Genomic DNA, 21585 nt, shown 5'->3' with positions numbered 1-21585 from the left:
GTACATATAACCCAGTGGAATTGTTTGTCAGCTCTGAGAGAGGGGAGGGAAAAAATGAATCATGTAACGTTGGGAAAATGCTTAAAAAGAAATAATTTTAAAATAAACAAACAAACAAGATTTCTCTTAGCATCCCTGTGATTTAAGTAGTCCTTAGAACTGAGACTGAAGGAGGTTAAATGATTTGCCTATCATGAAGTGTCAGAGCAAGATAAAGACTTGCCCAGGGATGAGCTGGTAAATGCTTACCAGCTGGCTCTCTGGGATGGAAAATGTGTGCATGGTACTCCTTTTCTTTTTTTCCCTTCCTTCCTTCCTTCCTTCCTTCCTTCCTTCCTTCCTTCCTTCCTTCCTTCCTTCCTTCCTTCCTTCCTTCCTTCCTTCCTTCCTTCCTTCCTTCCTTTCTTCCTTTCCTTTCCCTTCCTTCCTTCCTTCCTTCCTTCCTTCCTTCCTTCCTTCCTTCCTTCCTTCCTTCCTTCCTTCCTTCCTTCCTTCCTTCCTTCCTTCCTTCCTTCCTTCCTTCCTTCCTTCCTTCCTTCCTTCCTTCCTTCTTTCCCCCTTACCTTCCACCTTAGAATGGATACTAAGTATTGGTTCCAAGGCAGAAGAGCAGTAAGGGCTAGACAATTGAGATTAAATTACTTGCCCAGGGTTACACGGCTAGGAAATATCTGAGGTCAGATTTGAATCTAAACCTCCAGGTCAGGCACTGAGCCATCCCACTGACCCACTGATTTCTCAAGGTGTAAATGCTCATACCAACAATTCCATAATCAACTCTTACAACCTGGCACCAGCATGCCCCTGGACTCCTGACACCATGTCCCTTGGTCTTCCCACTATACCTTCCACTGGTGCAATGGGGAGGTCAGGCATAGATGTTCTCACATATAATCCTGATTTGAACCCAAGATTCTCATTAGTCTGCCAAAACTGCATTTATGAATTCCTATGTTGGGACAGTATGGTCATAGAATCATACATTTACATCTAGAAGACCATCAAGCCTAATACTGAAGCATATTTTGAATGACTTGCCTGAAGTTATCCAGGTGCTGAAACTTGAACTTGTTTGACTCTAAACCCAGCAATCCTTCCAGTATACTCTGCTGCCTCCTACTACCCAATCGGTAGTCCATATTGGAGTTGACTTAATCAGGAAGATGGGAATTCAAGTCCTGCTGCTCATTCCTAATAGCTATGTATGTGGCCCTTGCTTGGCTCTAGGTTGCAGAGAAGGTTCCAGCTTGAATTGGTACAGGGAGAGAGTTTACTCACAGGGAGTACCGCATGCTAAGAAAATCATACCTCTGAACCAAAAATAAGCAAAATTAAAAAAAAAAAGCCCTAATATCACCAGAAGAACAAAAATACCAGGAAGAAAAAGTTGGGATGGGAAATTTCTGTCCTAACACCCAATCCCCAGGCTCTCATTGAGTAGTTACAGAGCTTTCCACTCCTTGAGGACAAGGATTGGTTGATCCTTCTATCTTCCCAGCGCCTCCCACAGTTTCTTCTGGTCCATAATGTGCAACTAATTAATTTCTTACTTTCATATTTAATTATGGTTGCCAATGTAGAATGAATGCTAAATGAAAACAGCTATGCAGATCACTGGTTTCATTTGAATACCCTAATCAGGAGAAGCTACTACTTTGATCGCATAATATCATGGCAGGTAATGAGGTGACAGAACTTTTCCATACAGTTCCTACTAGAGTCACATCTTCTGGGTTCTTTCCAGACACTTCAACTTCTTCTAGTATTCTTATGGCACCCACTTCTTATGGCACCAAAAAAATGAGTCATCCCATTAGAACCAATCTGATGACTTAATAATACATTTTCCAAATGCTTTTGAAAATACCACTTGCTATAAGAATCACATTCTCCAAACATCTTTTATTACCCATTACTCCATATAATGAGCACCTAAGAATAGCTGGAAGTTCCTACGTACTTGAAATATGATTAAATTATAGCTCTTTTTCTTACCCCAAGCACCCACAACAATCAATTCAACTTTTCCTTCAAGGGAAATAGTCTGCCTAAATTTAGAAAATTCTGCCATTTTTAAGGAGGAATGGGGTGTTTTTTTGTTTTCTTGAACCAATGAATACTAGCCAAAGCTATGCGAGATATGCTGTGGTTTAAAATAAATTAAATGCCAGGTAGTAACACACTGCTAGCCTTCCTGGCAGCACCATCAATTGAATGTCCAATTCAGGGTAGCTTGGCTCCCAAGGTTAGCTTTCTTTAGATAAGGATACGTACAAGAGGCAAGGATCCATAAGACCATAGACTTAGAGCAAGGAGGTATGTTAGTAGTCATGAATCCAAATCCTCTTATAACACCTTATATTAATCATTAGCTGAGTTTAAGCTTAGGGGCAATGTAATGACCCCTCTGGTCCACATGGTTCCTTTTGTTTTATTTTTTCATAATTATATATAAAAAATTAATATTCATTTTTTTGAAAATTTGGATTTGAAATTCCTTCCCTCTCTAAGACAGCAAGCAATTTGGCATGTTACATATTTGCAGTCATGCAAAACATGTTTTATTTTAAATAATAAGTTATGAATTTGACTGCTATAGTCTTGAGCCCCAAGTTAGGAAAATTTCTGTCTTTTAGGCAAAGGTTAGGCTCCCTGCTTTAATTTATATTTCTTTCTTTCTTTAGTTAATCCACTGGTCTCTTTGTGGTTGAGGCAAAATTCAGGCTACTGGAAACATCTGAGTAATGAAATAGAAGATTATATTAAATTGTCTATAGCTAGAAAAGTATAATAACCCCAGTGGCTAAAGCTTGAGTCTTTTGCCCTAAGATTCCAGGAGGATTGTTGGCCCTCTTCATTTTCTTTGCTCTCTGCCAACTTCTTCCTTCTCTTTTTCTTTTAGCGTGTTCCCCTAGGGCTACTCATTTTTTCCCCCTCCTGACTCAGCTTTGAATGACTTGTTCCCTTCCTCTTAGCTTCCAGAGTCTTGGAATTTATAACCATTATCATCATTATAGCTATAAGCATTTACATAATGCTTTAAGGTTTACAAAGCACTGTTATTTCATTTAATACCTAAGGTGGGTGATATTATCATGAAGGAGAAACTGAGGGTGATGAAAGTTAAATGACTCACCAAAAGTGACACATCTAATAAGTGCCTGAGGCAGGATTTGACCTGAGGTTTTCCTGACTCTTAATTCCAACAGCTAGATGACTCCAAGTTCTGAGAGAGTTCTTTGGTTAATATATAGAGTTGCAAACAAATGTGACTTCTCTCTATCTGACTATGCTGGTCCTCCAATGGAAGACATTGCTGAGACTATACTCAAAGTCTTTCCTGTTGAGTAGAACTGATGAGAATTCCCTTCAATGCAAATTTCACAGGAGTGTTCCAAAAGGCAATGGCTTTGATTGATTCAAAGAGCTGTACAGGCCCTATTCATACTCAGTCTTGACTGAATAAATCAATCAAGAAAGACTTCACTTAACCCCCATTGCCTAGCCCTTACCACTCTTCTGCCTTAGAACCAATACACAATATTGATTCTAAGATGGAAAGTAAGGGTTAAAAAAAATTCTCATTTTATTTTTTAAAATGTATTTTATTGATGATTTGGGGCTTTATATCTGATTGTTTCTGCCTTCCTTATATATTTTCCTTGTGAGAAAGATAAATTGAAAAACAACAACACAATGCAGTGACCAACAATGGCTGTAATCTTAGCTTATACAATCCCTTTTTGTGCCTTGTGTGAAGAGGTATGCTTTCACTACAACTCCCTCTCTTTATAGATAAAGTAACCCAGAGAAATTAAATGGTCATACAACTAGGATGTAGAACTGGAATCTGAACTCAGGTCTTCTGACTCTATATGTAGCCCTTCTATTGTAATGATACATCATCTCTCTAGCATATGCTCTAAGCAACTATGCTTTTTGTAGAAAAATCAAATTCTTTAGTGGAAAAGGTTATAATATATTAACATAATGGTTGGAGACCCAGGAAGACATGAGTTCAAGTCCTCAATTTAAATCTTATTGGCTACATGATCCTGGGCAAGTCACTTCCTGTCACTGGTTGAATATTTACTTAGAAAATCACAAATTCAAATAATTTGTCTTTTTACCATTTTTTCATTTATTTTGTTAAATATTTCCAATTACATTTTAATTTGTTTGGTCTCACTCCAGAGTTTTGTGTGTATGTTCTTCATTTAGCCAACTTGCTAAGATCATACATTGCAGAGAAGGTACACTGGTAGAATTGATTTTCTCTTCTGAGAGACCTCTGTATCATTGAAATCACAGGGCCCATTCTTACTCTAGGTAGGGGAATAGCAGTTATGTTAAATGACTGCTTTATGGGGGAGGCTGGGCAGTCCAGGGGATAGAACACCACGTTGGGAATCTGGGTTCAAATCTGCGCCCTCAGAACTTCCTAGCTGTGTGCCTCACTTAACCTCAACTCCTAGCCCCTGCCACTCTTCTTTCTTAGAACTGACACTAAGACAGAAGGTAAGGGCTTAAAAATAAATAAACAACTACCTTATTCTTAGAAGCGGCATAATATTTGTTAGAACAATATTTAAGAAAACTGAACCAACCTCAGTTTCAAATGAAATAACCTGGTGCTAGATTGAATATTAGAAGAGCCAACCCGTATCCTCACCAGCCCTGGCAATGACGTCATTTAACCTCTTTGAGCATCAATTTCCCAACTAGAAAACCAAGGATACCTACTGTTGGGACCTGCAAGGTTTCCTTTGTTATGCATGAGTTAGCTATCATAATTAGAATACAGAGAGACAAATGCTCTATAGCGAACTCCTAACAAATGAGCACGGATCAAAGAGAAAGTGGATGTGAAGGTGCTCTGCGTACCTCCTAGGGCTGTACGCCCTTCACTTCTCCCTTCTTGACTGCAGGAGGCAGTCCCCTGCAGAGATTACACCCAAAGGCTTTCCTGTCTGCTAGGACCTACCAGGCTTTGTGCTTTACCCGGCATGCATCTCGGGGACCTGTCCGCACCGCGATGATTCATAAGCACAGGTGTTAAGTAGAGGTGAAACTAGTTATCTGTGTCCTCCCATTCCTGAACACTGCCTGCCACGTAATAAGCGCTTGTTGTCATGACTTAATAAGAATCTCCAAATCGTAGGAATATGCCTCAAATCTCAGAGACTTCATTAAGATGAGAAGAATGAAAAATAGTCATTCATTCCATAGGCTACTATTTTTTTTAAAAATCCTTCCATCTTGGAATCAATTCTGTGTTTTGGTGCCAAGGTGGCAGAGCGGGAAGGGCTAGATAATAAGGGTTAGATGACTTGCCCAGGGTCACACGGTTAGGTCTGAGGTCACATTTGAACCCAGGACCTCCTGTCTCCAGACCTGGCTCTCAGTTCATTGAACTACCGAAACACCCCCCACAAAATGCAACTGCATTCTAACTGCATTCTACAGCCATTGGAGATATAAGCACGTATACACACATCACAAAAAATGCTCCCTGATCTCAAAGAACTTATATTCTGGGAGTTTAACATGAACACAGATACGTGGATAACATATAATTTAAGGAAAGGGAGAATACTAATAGAGTAGGATACCTTCACAAGCAGGGAAGAACCTGATCAAGCAATAAAGAAAAAGGAAGATCCTGAGCAGACTTTAAAAGGATGTATATTCTAGGCAAAAGGGCATGAGACTATGGGGCAAGAGGAGGCGAAGAGGGAAAAGGGAAGTAGGAAATGAAATACAGGGTTCAGGGAAAGGCCAGGCATCCAATCTGGCTGAAATGCAGAGTACGCAGAAGGCAGAGATGTGGCATAAGTCTAGAATGAGAGGTTGAAGCTATGGAGGACTTTAAATAATAGACTTTGTATTGCCTAAAGGTTTTAAAGCAGGGGAGTAGTAGGGTCAAATCTGTTCCTTATGATACTGTGTTCAAAGATAAGGATTGACTTTCTTTTTATTTGTATTTGTATCTCCAGCATAGCTAAAGTGAGGAGAAGGTATTCTTTGCATCATAGAGAGGCACAACAAAGTCTAAAAGCAACATTTGTTATTGTTCAGTTTTGTCCAACTCAGTGAGCCCATCCATGGTTTTCTTGGCAAAGATACTGGAGTGGTTGTCGCTTTCTTTTCCAGCTCATTTTACAGATGAGGAAACTGAGTCAAAGTCACTGGGCACGTCACTTAACCCCCATTGCCTAGCCCTTACCACTCTTCTTCCTTGAAACCAATACACAGTATTGATTTCAAGATAGAAGGTAAGGGTTTTATTTAAAAAAAAAAAAGAAAAACAACCAAGGGGGGCAGGTAGGTGACTCAGTGGATAGAGGGATAGAGTCAGGCCCAGAGATGAGAGGTTCCAGGTTCAAATTTAAATTAGACATTTCTTAACTGTGTGACCCTGGGCAAAACACTTAACCCCCATTGTCTAGCCTTTACTACTCTTCTGCCTTGGAACCAAAATACAGTCTTGATTCTGAGGTGGAAGGGCTTAAGGAAAAAGAAAAAGAAAAATCACACAAAACAGATTTTGTCTTCAAATAAGGCCATAGAGATTTCCTCACAGGCTATAGCTTAGCTAGCCTTCCTCCAAGTTCCCAGAGAGTGGTTCTGACTCATCACTCACCTGGACACACACAATTGCACCTGATGCCCTGGTGGATGAAATCAGCAGCCACGGATTTTGTCAATCCAATCACAGCAGCTTTGGAGGTGCCGTACACACATCTGTTGACAGTTCCTGGCGGCAAAGACCAGAAAGCCAATGTAGCTTCAGTCAGGGGTAGGTCTGAAGGTAGACAAGGTGGGGGCACACATAGGCGCAAGGAGGGGCATTTGGGAATATTTCTTGATGTGGTTTAAAGACAAAAGACAGTGAGGGAGACATAGGATGGGCATAAGCAGAAAGAGACATGGCATTAAGTATAAATATCATCCAATGCTATCAAATGGCACAAGTATGAAAGAAGACAAATGGTTAGTCTACAGATCCCACTGGTGTCCGCTCTTAATGGCGACCAGGAGAAGCAGGCATGAGCAGGCTTTGATTGATCCACGGCAGTGGAGAAGATATCCACCTCGTAAGATCACAAATCTGACTGGCGATATGAATGGAAAGAACATTGCAATAAATGGGAAGTCAGGAACTTAAGGTCTGGACTTCTGGCGAGGGTGAAGATACCGCATTAGGACTCCAAAAGACCTGGGTGAAAGTTTTAGCTCAATCATTTTAATAACTGTGTGACTATGGTCACATTATGTAAATTTAGTGAGTAATCTCGGTTTCTTGGTCTGCAAAATGGGGGTAGTGTCCTGAATAGAATGACAAAAAATACTTCAGAAGTTCTTTTAGTGGAAGTACCTCTTAAGGATACTCATGGCAATCTAGGGGGAGGGAAAAGAGAAAGGAAAAGGACTAAAATTTATAAAATGCCAACTATGTGCCAGGCACTCTGCTAAATGCCTTTTACAAATATATCATTTGATCCTCATAATGACACTTCATAGGAGGTGCTATTATTATGCCCATTTTACTGCTGAGGAAACTGAGACAAACAGAGGTGAAGTAATTTGCCTAGGGTCACACAACTGGGAAGTAACTGAGGCCAGATTTAAATTCAGCTTTCCCTGACTCCAGGTCCAGTGCTCTACTCACTGCATCACCAGCTATTCAGTGAGGGTCATTATGGAAAAGGACTCGGATAGATATCATATGGCAAAGTCAAGCAGAATTATCAATCCACTGAGGCAGAATGGGACATATTCATAAAGTTTCCACCCAGATATAATAGGTGAAATGAACAGCCAAGATGAACATTTTGTGCTGCTCACATGATTGAGGTTGTTCCACCTCCATGGGCCAAGTGGGTGCCATTCTTTTTTCATGAGTGTGTATAAGCAACTGTAGGACTCATCATACCATCCTTTATTTTATGGACCTCCCTTGGCCATAGGGTGGAATGACCTGATCCATGTTGGGGCATGGAACTTGTGGGCTATTACCCAGTTCTTTGGCCTATGACCAAGTCCTGGGAAGAGTCTCCACCATTGCTCAGTCTGAGATTGCATGGATTTTGAATTTCTTCCAACTCTGAATTCCTCCATGAGTCCTGGGGATGTTTGGGATGGGTAAAGTTCAGATTGAGATTGGTCATGGGCAGTGTTAGCTGAGGGGATGGCTTCATAAGGCGAGCTAGAGACAAAATATTACTGGACTGACGAGAAATTGAGAGGGGAAAAACCAATGACCTACAACGATAATCTTTGGTAGGCTGTCAGAAAAGCATGAGGTAGGTCTGTTAATGTTCCCAGACCACTTAGGTACTATGTGGCTGGTGTAGCCATTTACTAAGTGGTATTTGGGTGGTCAGGAAGACTGAACAACCCTCTCAAAATGGACAGATCCCTTGCAAGAAGGAATTTGTTTCTACTTAGAGGATATTGTCACTAAATGGGTGTTTAGTACTAAAACACTGAATACACTAATTTAGTGTACTAATTAGTGGACAAAAATTCAAAGTCTCTAAAAGACAAGCTTAGCAAATTATAAATAATTTAGGAATTTCCTAGTCTGTGGATGGTCCAAGACACTGTTCTCTTCCCTCTGCTCTTCACATCTTGACTGTTCTTTCATAATTTCTATCCATTTCAATCAAAAGGTGAACAACACAAGGCAGACAAGAAATATTTTCCAACTAGTTTATAGCTGTGGTCAAAGTTCTAATATTTATGGAGGGGAAAATCCCTTCTGAGTAATAAAAAAGGTTTCTAGGTGATCAATCAATGATTTATAACTGTATTAGATGTTGGGCTACATAGGCAGAAACAATTTGGCATCTGGTCTCGAGGAGCTTCCATTCTGTGCAGATGGTGGTTATCTAGGACACATCTCTCTCTGAGAGCAGGCTATAGCTAACCTAGTGGCTAACATAAGATGAAGTAGGATTCCCTGAAAATTGGCAGCAGATTTACCTTTGATGCTAGAAGCTACAGAAGACATGTTGATAATGGTGCCAGATTTCTGGGCAAGCATCTGCCAAAAGAAGATAAATATAAGATGATCTACATTCCACTTTGGAGACTAAAAATGCCCTAGCTACAAAGGTTCATTTTATAATAAATATATAATAACACATATGATAAGCATACAACATTATTAATTGATATTATAATAAATGTATATCAAATATTGATCAATATAATAGCATTCTACAATATGGCATAATTTTATGGAATTATATGTTATATTGTGAATATAGTTTTAGATAATAAGCATATGTGATAAATAATATTATTAAATATAATTTAAATTATGCATTTATATACAAATAAATATACATATTTATCATGTTATCTAATTACCAATGTACAATGTACAGCAATTTCCCAGTTTCTCACTTGACCTTTATAGGAAAGGAATGGCATTGCTATGGAGCCATTGCCAGCCAACTAGCCCAGCAGGATTACCATGATGAGTAAAGAAATCAATCAGCAAGGGAGAAAATGCATTAAATTTTTTTTAAAAATTAGAATCCTTACCTTTTGTCTCAGTATCAGTTCCATGACAGAAGAATGGCAAGCGTTAGGCAGTTGGGAGGTGAGTAGGTCAAGTGACTTGCCCAGGAATCACATAGCTAGGAAGCATCTGAGGCCAGATTTGGACTCAGCTCTTCCCATTCTAGGCTTGACTCTCAATATGCTGGGCCACCCATCTGCCCCAGATCATTGGCAATTTTTGAGAATGAGATTTCAGGAGGTTGTTAGAGTCAGAACCCAGAAAGCAAAGGATTGAAAGTGGTGAGCAGAAGGAGGTAGCAAGTGTATAAAGCATTTTTGAGAAGACTAACAGTGTAGGATACAAGCCATTTGCTTAAGAAAATGGCAGGGTTGGGGGCAGCTGGGTAGCTCAGTGGATTGAGAGCCAGGCCTAGAGAAAGGAGGTCCTAGGTTCAAATCCGGCCTCAGCCACTTCCTAGCTGTGTGACCCTGGGCAAGTCACTTGACCCCCATTACCCAGCCCTTACCACTCTTCTGCCTTGGAGCCAATATACAGTATTGACTCCAAGACGGAAGGTAAGGGTTTAAAAAAAAAAAGAAAATGGCAGGGTAATATGGAGGGGTGTGTGTGTGTGTGTGTGTGTGTGTGTGTATGATAGGGAAGACCTTCACATATTTGAAGGTCATTGGGAATGAGCTACTAGATAAGGAGTAAAGTTAAATATTAGAGAAAGAAGGAATGACAGAAGATGCAAATACCAAGCTGAGACGGGAGGGAATGGGATCAAGGTCCCAGCAAGAGGGATTAGCCTTAGCTAATCTCTTGATAAGTGTACTCTGGTTGGTTTCTGGCCTTTGATATGGACACAATCTGATGGTTATTATAAGGTTGGGAGAGTGGCAGATGGAAGCTTACTTTAGGAAGAAATGCTTTAATCATCAAATACATGCTTCGGACATTCAGATTCATGGTAAAGTCCCAGTCTTTCTCCTCGCATTCCAAGATGGTTCCATGATGAACGAATCTGGTAGAGCAGTTACAAAATGAAGGACTTTTCTTTTTTCAAAACACACACACACACACACACACACATACATACACATACACATACGTACACACAAAGTAAACCATTTAATTACCATTTTTAAACCTTGGAAGACTACCCCTCCTCCCCCACCCTTGTGGACTCTGTCCTCCAAATAAGGCAGGAAAGGGCAAGATTCCTTTCCAAGGCTCTTAACAGTTAGTTGGCACATTGTTACAGTTGGTTATGGCTACTTGGCACAGTGTAACTTATTTATAACTAGTTGGCACAGTGTTGTAGTTAGTTGGCACAGTATTACAGTTGGTTATGGCTACTTGGCACAATGTAACTTATTTATAACTAGTTGGCACAGTGTTCCAATTAGTTGGCACAGTGTTACAGTTGGTTATGGCTACTTGGCACAGTGTAACTTATTTATAACTAGTTGGCACAGTGTTGTAGTTAGTTGGCACAGTGTTACAGTTGGTTATGGCTACTTGGCACAGTGTAACTTATTTATAACTAGTTGGCACAGTGTTGTAGTTAGTTGGCACAGTATTACAGTTGGTTATGGCTCCTTGGCACAGTGTAACTTATTTATAACTAGTTGGCACAGTATTACAGTTGGTTATGGCTACTTGGCACAATGTAACTTATTTATAACTAGTTGGCACAGTGTTGCAATTAGTTGGCACAGTGTTACAGTTGGTTATGGCTACTTGGCACAGTGTAACTTATTTATAACTAGTTGGCACAGTGTTGCAATTAGTTGGCACAGTGTTACAGTTGGTTATGGCTACTTGGCACAGTGTAACTTATTTATAACTAGTTGGCACAGTGTTGTAGTTAGTTGGCACAGTATTACAGTTGGTTATGGCTCCTTGGCACAGTGTAACTTATTTATAACTAGTTGGCACAGTATTACAGTTGGTTATGGCTACTTGGCACAATGTAACTTATTTATAACTAGTTGGCACAGTGTTGCAATTAGTTGGCACAGTGTTACAGTTGGTTATGGCTACTTGGCACAGTGTAACTTATTTATAACTAGTTGGCACAGTGTTGCAATTAGTTGGCACAGTGTTACAGTTGGTTATGGCTACTTGGCACAGTGTAACTTATTTATAACTAGTTGGCACAGTGTTACAATTAGTTGGCACAGTGTTACAATTAGTTTGGATCTAGGTCCTCCCTCTCTAGACCTGTCTCTCAATCCACTGAGCCATCTCACTGCCCCAGATCATTGGCAATTTTTGAGAAAGAGGTTTCAGGAGTTGGCACAGTCCAGAGCGCTGGACTTGGAGTCAGGAAGATCCAGATTCAAATTCCATCTCAGACACTTATTAACTATGTAAGCCTGACAAATGACTTCACCTATTTCAGCCTCAGTTTCTTCATCTATAAAATCAGAATATTAATAGCCCCTCCCTTATAAGGTTGTTGTGAGGATCATATGAGATAGCATACCTACAGCACTATATCATTGGTAGCTATTATCATCACATCATATACTAGCATGGAATAATTTACAAAGTAGGTTGAGTGTCAGGTACATTAACCAATCAAGCAACACTGAATATTAACACATAGTGAGTATGTTAAGCAAGCAGGAGGAAAAGACATAAAATAGACAGCCCCTGCCCTGAAGTCTTACACATTTTTTTTGAAGGAAATAGTATATACATATGACCTTTCAGTGAAGACAGAATATATAAGGCAAATACTATATAATTTGGTGAGGACAGTACATAGAAGGCAAACAGGAAAGACTTCTTCTAAGAGCTGGGATTTGAGATAAATTCTGAAGGCAGAGAGCTATTCCTTCTAAGCAACAGAGGGGAAGAGGGAGTGCATACTAGATATGGGGGAACTGGCTGAAATGTTGAATGTCTGGACGGGAATAATGGGCAAGAAGCCTGAAAAAGGAGGTTGGAGTCAGTTTGTGAAGAATTTTAATTGACAAATGAAGGAGTTTGCATTTGATACCAGAGGTGTAATAAGGAGCCAATGAAAACTCTGGATCAGGGGAGTGGGGTAATCAGACTGGAACTTAAGGAACTTTGTCAACTGTGGGGAGGAGAGAAATTTGAGACAGGAAATCATTAAGCAGGGAAATCTAAGTTTAATCTCGAGAAGTGGGCTTTCCCACTAACCAGGTTAAAACATTTCAGATCTCTAGGTCTCACTCACCTTAGCTATAAAATAAAGGGATCTCTAAGGCTTTTTTCCAGGTCTATTGTTTTATGATTAAACAATCCATACCCTTCTTCTTTTTTCTTTTTTCAATTAGTTTTATATTTTCCTCCAACATAATAATCACCTTAATTTATCCTTAGGTCATCCCCTAAGCTTAACTGTGTGGTTATAAAGATGAAAACTTTCATGAAAACATCATTTGTGGTGGTGACCCACACTGTCAGGCATTTCTATTCCCTGAAGCCAAAGGAGAGCATCAGTCTACAAGTATTTGAATGTCAGTTTTATATATATTTATAATGGAATATATATTCCCTTTAGAGATATGTATCTATATCTATAAATAGAAGGGAAAGCAGGGCAGCCAGCTAAGCCTCACTGGGGCTGAGCAGTCTGGTTATCACTTTTTTTTAAACCCTTACCTTCCATCTTAAAATCAATACTATGTACTAGTTCCAAGGGAGAAGAGCAGTAAGGGCTAGGCAATGGGGGTTAAGTGACTCGCCCAGGGTCACACAGCTAGGAAGTGTCTGAGGCCAGATTTGAACCTAGGACCTCCTGTCTGTAGGCCTGACTCTCAACTCATTGAGCCACCTAGGTGCCTCCTGGTTTTTACCCTTTGTACATACATATTTGTTTTCTTATTGGGAAGAGTTTGTCCATTGGGCTGGGGTGCAGGTACGGCCAAGGTGTAATGGTGTCCTCATATTGCAAGGTCTGTTTTGATTATATCCTTGACAGCAATCTTCTAAATCACTCTTCTTCTTCTAATTATAATCTTCTAAATTCTCTATTCGCTTGGTTTTCCTGTGTCAAAGGATCTGGGAGCAGCTGGGAGCAACCAGAAGACCCTTGCTTAAAGAATTCTAGTACATTAGGGCTACAGGAAATGAAAATTTAGACAAATATGCATTCTCATCCACATTAGGCCATGGCTAGTTTGTGAATATTTGGTAAAATGTAAATGCTCTGAGAAGTTCTACTTCTAGCCAGAATTGTAGCCATACCTCCATAGTGGATATGCTTACCATGACTAAAGCTGGCCAATTAGTTTCTTTTCCAATTCTTCTTCTTACCTCCCTTTTAATGATGCCTTTTTGTTTTTATACAACCTATTTATTTCTGGAAATAACTGCCCACCAAGGCTTCTTCCCCCCAGGAGGATCAATTTCCATGGGATTACATCATGAAAAATTATTTTAATGTAAAAAATAAAATTTGCATGAAGTCAGGGGAAATTAAAGAAGAATGAATTACCCAGCAACATTAAAAAGAACATCAAGTCTCTCAATTTCCTCAGAGAACTTGTCAATTTGATCCTTTTTTGTCACATCAAGAACTCGAGTTTGAATGCCTATGAAACAAAAGAGAGGACACAAAATTTATCAAAATCTTTATGTAACTGGAAAATAGTAGTGACTAAGATTCTTTCTTTTTCTTTTCTTTTTTTCTTTTTCTTTTTTTTGGTTCTGTCTTAGAATCAATACTAAGAATTGATTCCAAGGCAGAAGAGTAGTAAGGGTTAGGCAAAGGTGATTAAATGACTTGTCCAGGACAACTCAAGACCTCTCATCTTTTCTAGATCTCTATTGACTGAGCCACCTAGAGGCCCCCTTTGTCTTTTAAAAAATTAGTTTTTACTGAATTCCTTTTTAAAAAAAATAACAATCACACAAGGAAAGACTCCCTTCCTCCTCTCTCCACACTCTGATGAATTTGTCAAAAAAATTCCCAACAAAATGATCACACCTGTATACAACATGGTGGCCTAGGAGTCTGATACCTCTCTGACTACAGGAGGAAGGTATGTACAGGAGGAAGGTATCTGTTCTCGGGGCCATTGTTGGTTTTCCAGTTCCTCTGTTCTTTGGCTTCTAAACTAATGAATCAACTGAAATTGCTCTCTCCAAAGTCCCTTAATTGCTCAGTCTAGTTTGGTTTCCTTCCAGTGATATTTTCATAGACATTATTATCCTTGGGAACATTGTTCTTTTGGTTCTGCTTATTTTACTCTGATCCAGTTCATATAAATCTTTCCTTTCCCCCTAATTTGTCTCATTTTTAATTTCATTCATATTAATCTATATTATATTAATATATCACCCCTAATTCAATGACTATATTAATACTATATATTAATTATATCAATCATACTGCTATAATTAACATGTAATATAAATGTTGTTATATAAGAATTATATTAATTCTAAATAAAAATAATATCAATACCCAATATGTTGACAATTATATATTAATGTAATATATCTTGCTATTTCATAATGTTCATACATATTCAGCCATTCCTAAATTGATGGACACTCACTTTGTTTCTAACTCTTGTCTAGCACAAGAAGGGCCATTGCTTACATAGTTCGATGGGCATATGATTGGGGATGTAAAATCTAAGCAATCACCCTAGTGCAAATATAAATAATATGGAAATAGGTCTTGATCCATGACACATGTAAAACCCAATGGAATTGCTCGTTGGCTACAGGAGGGAGGAGGGAAAGAACATGATTCATGTAACCATGGAAAAATATTCTAAATTAATTAATTAAATAAATAAACCTAAAAAAAAAAAAAGAAGAGCCACTGCTTTCTGTTTTCTGACCTCCTCATAGTATAAATTACTGCAGCAAAAGGTGTGACCAGTTTTGTCCCTTCATTTTGGAAACATCTATAGACATAGGAATCATTTCCATAGCAGTGACAATTGAAACCATAGATGGTATTGAGGCCCCAAGTGGGAGGGTAGAGAGAAAAAATGGAGAGAACCCAGGAAAAAAGCCTATGGGTATCCAGTTATTGGATATGACTTGGATGATGACCTGGCAAAGGAAACTGAGAAGGAATGATCAGACTTCCAGAGAGAACAGATTCCTGAAAACCTAGAGAAGAGGAAGCAAATGGCAGAGTGGATTAGAAACCAAAATCCTACCATATGTTGTCTACAAGAAACACACATGAGGAAGGTAGACACACATAGGGTAAAGGTAAGTGGATGGAGCAAAATCTATTGGACAAAGCCAAAGTAAAAATAGATCTAGTTAAAAGAGACAGGGAAGGTAATTACATCCTGATAAAAGGCAGTATAGACAATGAGGAAATATCAGTATTCGATATGTATGCACCAAATGGCATCCAAATTTCTAAAGGAGAAACTAGTGGAGCTCAAGGATGAAATAGATAGAAAAACTATACTAGTGGGAGACCTAAACCTTTCTCTATCAGAACTAGATAAATCAAAACAAAAAATAAATAAGAAAGAGTTGAGAAGTGAATGAAATCCTAGAAAGAGTAGAGTTAGTAGATATGTGGAGAAAAACAAATAGGGATAAAAAGGAATATACTTTTTCAGCAGCACATGGTACATTCACAAAGATTGAGCATGTACTAGGGCATAAAATCATTGCAAACAAGTGCAAAAGAGCAGAAATAAATGCAATCTTTTCAGATCACAATGCAATACAAATAATAATTAGCAAGGGTACATGGAGAGGCAAATAAAAAATTAATTGGAAATTAAATAATATGATTCTCCAAAATCGGTTAGTTAAAGAACAGATCATAGAAACAATTAATAATTTCATTGAAGAAAATGACAATGATGAGACATCCTTTCAAAATCTATGAGATGCAGCCAAAGTATTACTTAGGGGGAAATTTATATCCTTGATGAGTTCATATATTAAAAAAATAGGGAGAGCAGAGGTCAGTGAATTGGACATGCAAATTAAAAAACTAGAAAGGAAACAAATTAAAAATCCTCAAATGAAAACTAAATTAGAGATCCTAAAAATCAAAGTGGAAATGAATAAAATAGAAAGTCAAAGAACTATTGCTTTAATAAATAAGACTAGAAGCTAGTACTTTGAAAAAACAAGTAAAGTAGACAAAGTGCAGCTCAATCTAATTTTGAAAAGGAAAGAAGAAAACCAAATGAAGAGGAAATTAAGGCAATCATTAAAAACTATTATGCCCAATTATAAATCAATAAATATGGTAATCAAGGTGATATGGATGAATATTTACAAAAATATAAATTGCCTAGTTTAACAGAAGAAGAAATAGGATATTTAAATAACCCCATATCAGAAAAAGAAAATGAACAAGCCATCAAATACTCCCTAAGAAAAAATCCCCAGGACAAGATGGATTCACAAATGAATTCTATCAAGCTTTCAAAGAACATCTAATCCCAATATTATACAAACTATTTGACAAAATAAGCAAAGAAGGAGTTCTACCAAATTCCTTTTATGACTCAAATATGGTATTGAATCCAAAGCCAGGCAGGTCAAAAACAGAGAAAGAAAGGTATAGACCAATCTCCTTAATGATCATAGATGCAAAAATCTTAAATATACTAGCAAAAGGACTCTAGCAAGTGATCATGAGGGTTATTCATTATGATCATGTGGGATTTATACCAGGAATGCAAGGATGGTTCAATATCAGGAAAACCATCCACATAATTGACCATATCAACAAGCAAACCAACAAAAATCACATGATTATCTCAATAGATGCAGAAAAAGTCTTTGACAAAATACAACACTCATTCCTATTGAAAACACTAGAAAGTATAGGAAGAGAAGGGTCTTTCCTAAAAATAATAAACAGTATCTATCTAAAACCATCAGCAAACATCATCTGCAATGGGGATAAACTAGAATCCTTCCGAGTAAGATCAGGAGTGAAACAAGGATGCCCATTATCACCTCTATTATTTAACATTGTCCTGGAAACACTAGCAGTAGCAATTAGAGAAGAAAGAGAAATTGAAGGTATTAAAATAGGCAATGAGGAGACCAAGCTATCACTCTTTGCAGATGATATGATGGTCTACTTAAAGAATCTTAGAGAATCAACAAAAAAGCTAGTCGAAACAATCAACAACTTTAGCAAAGTTGCAGGATACAAAATAAACCCACATAAGTCATCAGCATTCTATATATTTCCAACACATCTCAGAAATCCCATTTAAAATCATCCTAGACAATATAAAATACTTAGGAATCTATCTGCCAAGACAAACACAGGAACTATATAAGTACAACTACAAAACACTTTCCTCACAACTAAAACTAGATCTAAATAATTGGAAAAACATTAATTGCTCATGGGTAGGATGAGCTAACATAATAAAAATGACCATCGTACCCAAACGTATCTATTTATTTGGTGCCATACCCATTGAACTACCACAAAACTTCTTTACAGAATTAGAAAAAAAAAAACATAACAAAGTTCATTAGGAAGAACAAAAGATCAAGGATACCCAGGGAAATCATGAAAAAAAAATGTGAAGGCAAGGGGCCTAGAAGTACCAGATCTCAAACTATACTATAAAGCAGTGGTCATCAAAACAATATGGTACTGGCTAAGAGACAGTGGAATAGACGTAGAGTAAGTGACCTTAGCAAGATAATCTATGATAAACCCAAATACCTCAGCTTTTGGGATAAAAATCCACTATTTGATAAAAACTGCTGGGAAAATTGGAAGACAGTATGGGAGAGATTGGGGTTGGATCAACATCTCACATGCTACACCAAGATAAAGTCAGAATGGGTGAGTGACCTGAATATAAAGAAGGAAACTATAAGCAAATTAGGTGAACACAGAATAGTATACTTGTCAGATCTTTGAGAAAGGAAAGATTTTAAGACCTAGCCAGATTAGAAAAAATTACAAAATATAAAATAGTTTTTATTACATTAAATTAAAAGGGTTTTGTACAAACAAAACCAATGCAACCAAAATTAGAAGGCAAGCAACAAACTGGGAAAAAGTCTTCATAACAAAAACCTCTAACAAAGGTCTAATTACTTAAATTTATAAGGACCTAAATCAATTGTGCAAAAAATCAAGCCATTCCCCAATTGATAAGGGCAAGGGACATGAATAGACAATTTTCAGTTAAAAAAAACCAAAACTATTAATAAGCACATGAAAAAGTGTTCTAAATGTGATAGAGGCTGGCACTAGGAAAAAGTGCCAGACTGAAGATCACCTCGACAGGGGAGGGGCCTCAGGAGTGAATTCCTGAGGAAAGAAGACTCTGGCTGGGAGAGCAGTGAGTGTTCTTTTGGTCTTGAGACGCCAAAGAGAGGAGGTGAATAAAGACTTTCTCCTGAGGGTTACCCACCTTTCCTACTGATGACTAGAAATCTTTCCCCCAAACATTTCCCTATTGAAGGGATTTCTGAAGAGAAACCTGAGCAGACTTTACCTCAGCTCCTGTTGCCCAGGGGTGAGTCAACCTGACTTTCTCTCAGGGGGCTCAGGCTACCAAGACCTGAATTCCCCCCAAACTCGAGGAGGGAGGGGAAATGGTTTAGATAGAGACAGGGACCCCTTCTCCCCACTTTCCTTTTCCCATTCTTCCCTGCCCGTTATTCCTTTTGTACTACCTGATTGAGTTAACATTAAAAGTTATCTGTTCCCCAAGCTGACTGTGAATGAATGGATCAAGGGGAGACCTTTGGGTCTCAAGTAGTGGAGGGGGGACAAGAGAGACAAGAGTGAATCATGGAGAGCAGCTTTAGCTAAGGAGGGAAGGCAGAAAATCTCCAAACCCCCTCTCCTCTCTCTGAGCCAACCCATTACATCTGCTGTCTCCCCTGAACCCTGCTTAGTGAAGGGGGTTCTCCTCTCTTTCCCCTCTCCATACTGAAAGTCCAAGCCTCCCTTTTGGGGTACATCCCTTTCCTTTTTTCCATTATGCTTATGCCCTCACTTTTCCACCCTGGGGTACCTCCCAAATTCATCTCTTTTTCACTAGATAATGCTAGAGCCTGGCATCGTGCAGTATAATGCTTATTTCTCACTACAACTTCTGAATAATGGGGTTTTGCTCCAGAAGCTATTGCTGCTTCCATGGATTTCAGGTCTAGGGTCTCCTGTTCTCTAAGTCTGCAGTGAGAGCAATATTGATAGCTATTAGAGTCCTTTCTCCCATAGTTTTTGTTATTATATACTTTTCCCTGATAATATGCATTTTGACCTTTCCCATCGCTCTTATTTTGGCCCTGTTCATAGCGATGTTTCATTGGGCAGTTTCTTACTATGTGTCCTTGACAAAAACACAAAAAGCAAGTCCTGTTATGTCTTTGCACCCTCTGTTGACTTTGGGGTGTCTCTTTATACTGTGTGGATTGTCCGTTAAGTGTCTTAATTGGAGCCAGGTTTTTAACCTCCTCTAGTTCTTTCTGCCTTAATATTTCAGAGCTCTCTTGGAACTTTTTTCTTTAGATCATTCTTTTCTTTTTCTTGATCTACTTTGCTATCAGGAAGATAGGTGTCAGTTTCTCTAAGTTCATTAAGTGAAATAGTATGAAACTTAGGGTAATGATTCCTGAAGAAATCCCTCAAGTGCTTATCACAGCCCTTGAGAAATTGTCTCCTCATGTGTGCTTCTGATTCTTTTGAATCCGGGCTAAAACCTAACAGTCCCTCAGTTTTTTCGATAAGGCGATCAATAAATGAGCTTGGATGTTCATTTTTTTCTTGGGATAATCTGTCAAATTTTCCCCATGTATTGGGTCTTTCTGACAATTGCTTCATTCCCTGCAGTAGATCCTCACGGCATTTTCTTAGATAAGCCATTGATCTTGGATTAAAAAATCCAGATCCTCAAAAACTTCTGGTCAGCTCATGAGTGAGGAATCTTTTCTAGTTTGCTCAATAAAATTTTTATGTTCCTGGGGTGTAAAAAGTTCAGATAAAAGAATTTCTACATCCTCAAAATCTGGTTCATAGAGGCAAAATGCTCTCTTTAGTTCTTTAATTGCGAGATGAGGTTCTAATAAAAATTTAGGCATATGTTTACGTAAAGACTCTAAGTCATGGGTGGTGAATGACTTATGAACCTTTGCATGTAAAATGCTAGAGTTATCAGTGACCTTAGCTATATCACACAAAGGCATAATCTTTTGAGCCTTTGATGCATTTGCAAGATTGTTAGCAGATGTATTAATTGGTGCCTTTATGATCTTGGCAAGGTCATTTCCCCCTACTGCACCTAATGGTGTCCTAGTATTAGTATTAGTATCTACATCGTCCTTATTAGTCTGTCCTGTCACATCCCCAGTCTCTTCATCGGTTCCCTTCCCCATGCTTTGTTTTCTCTGCATGTAATCCTGGCACACCTCAGTTATAATAGGGATCTGATCAAACAATGCCTGTAATCCATTATCTATGACTAGAGCATGTATAGTTTTCTTTGGGAAGATCAGGTTGGCACCAGCTTTGATATTCTTTAAGATGTTAGTCACTACCATGAACACAAAATAGATTTGGGGTATGATTTGCCAGAGGTAATTCACATCTAGATAATTCACTGGCAACTGTGTCCATCCCATAGTCATATTGGTTAATGTCCCCAGAACATTGTCTATCATCCCTGCCACTGTATTATAAATGATACAGTAACCCTAATAAATAGCAATTATTCCTAGCCCAGAAGACCAAAGTATAAGTTGTAACATGTTTCCCATTAGATTTTTTCTACGTTCTAAATCTCTTATAATCAGAGAGATGCAAATCAAAACAACTCTGAGGTATCACCTCACACCTAGCAGATTGGCAAACATGACAGCAATGGAAAGTAATGAATGCTGGAGAGGATGTGGCAAAGTCGGGACATTAGTGCATTGCTGGTGGAGTTGTGAATTGATCCAGCCATTCTGGAGGGCAATTTGGAACTATGCCCAAAGGGAGCTAAAAGACTGTCTGCTGTTTGATCCAGTCATAGCACTGCTGGGTTTGTACCCCAAAGAGATAGTAGGGAAAAAGACATGTACAAGAATATTTGTAGCTGTACTCTTTGTGGTGGCAAAAAATT

The 21585-nt window shown here is 38.5% G+C and overlaps 1 protein-coding gene across 3 annotated transcripts in view; it reads right to left on the bottom strand.

The window, feature by feature from the left end:
• Window positions 1-21585, bottom strand: part of BDH2 (3-hydroxybutyrate dehydrogenase 2) — a 43515-nt gene that overhangs the window by 10184 nt on the left and 11746 nt on the right. For all 3 annotated transcript variants that reach the window (XR_008912996.1, XM_007495865.2, XM_007495864.2), the window contains exons 4-7: window positions 13992-14088; window positions 10430-10538; window positions 8989-9049; window positions 6644-6757 (exon numbers count right to left, since the gene is read on the bottom strand). Coding sequence is in view for 2 of the 3 variants with exons in the window: in XM_007495865.2 (XP_007495927.1) it covers window positions 6644-6757; window positions 8989-9049; window positions 10430-10538; window positions 13992-14088 (381 nt within the window). In the remaining variant the exon portion in view is untranslated. The remainder of the gene's footprint in view (window positions 1-6643; window positions 6758-8988; window positions 9050-10429; window positions 10539-13991; window positions 14089-21585) is intronic.

The sequence above is a fragment of the Monodelphis domestica genome, chromosome 6 (assembly GCF_027887165.1).
Source record: "Monodelphis domestica isolate mMonDom1 chromosome 6, mMonDom1.pri, whole genome shotgun sequence".
Taxonomy (NCBI): Eukaryota; Metazoa; Chordata; class Mammalia; order Didelphimorphia; family Didelphidae; genus Monodelphis; species Monodelphis domestica.
Note: the sequence above shows the minus strand (reverse complement) of the source record. Positions and strands in the feature narration are given on the sequence as shown.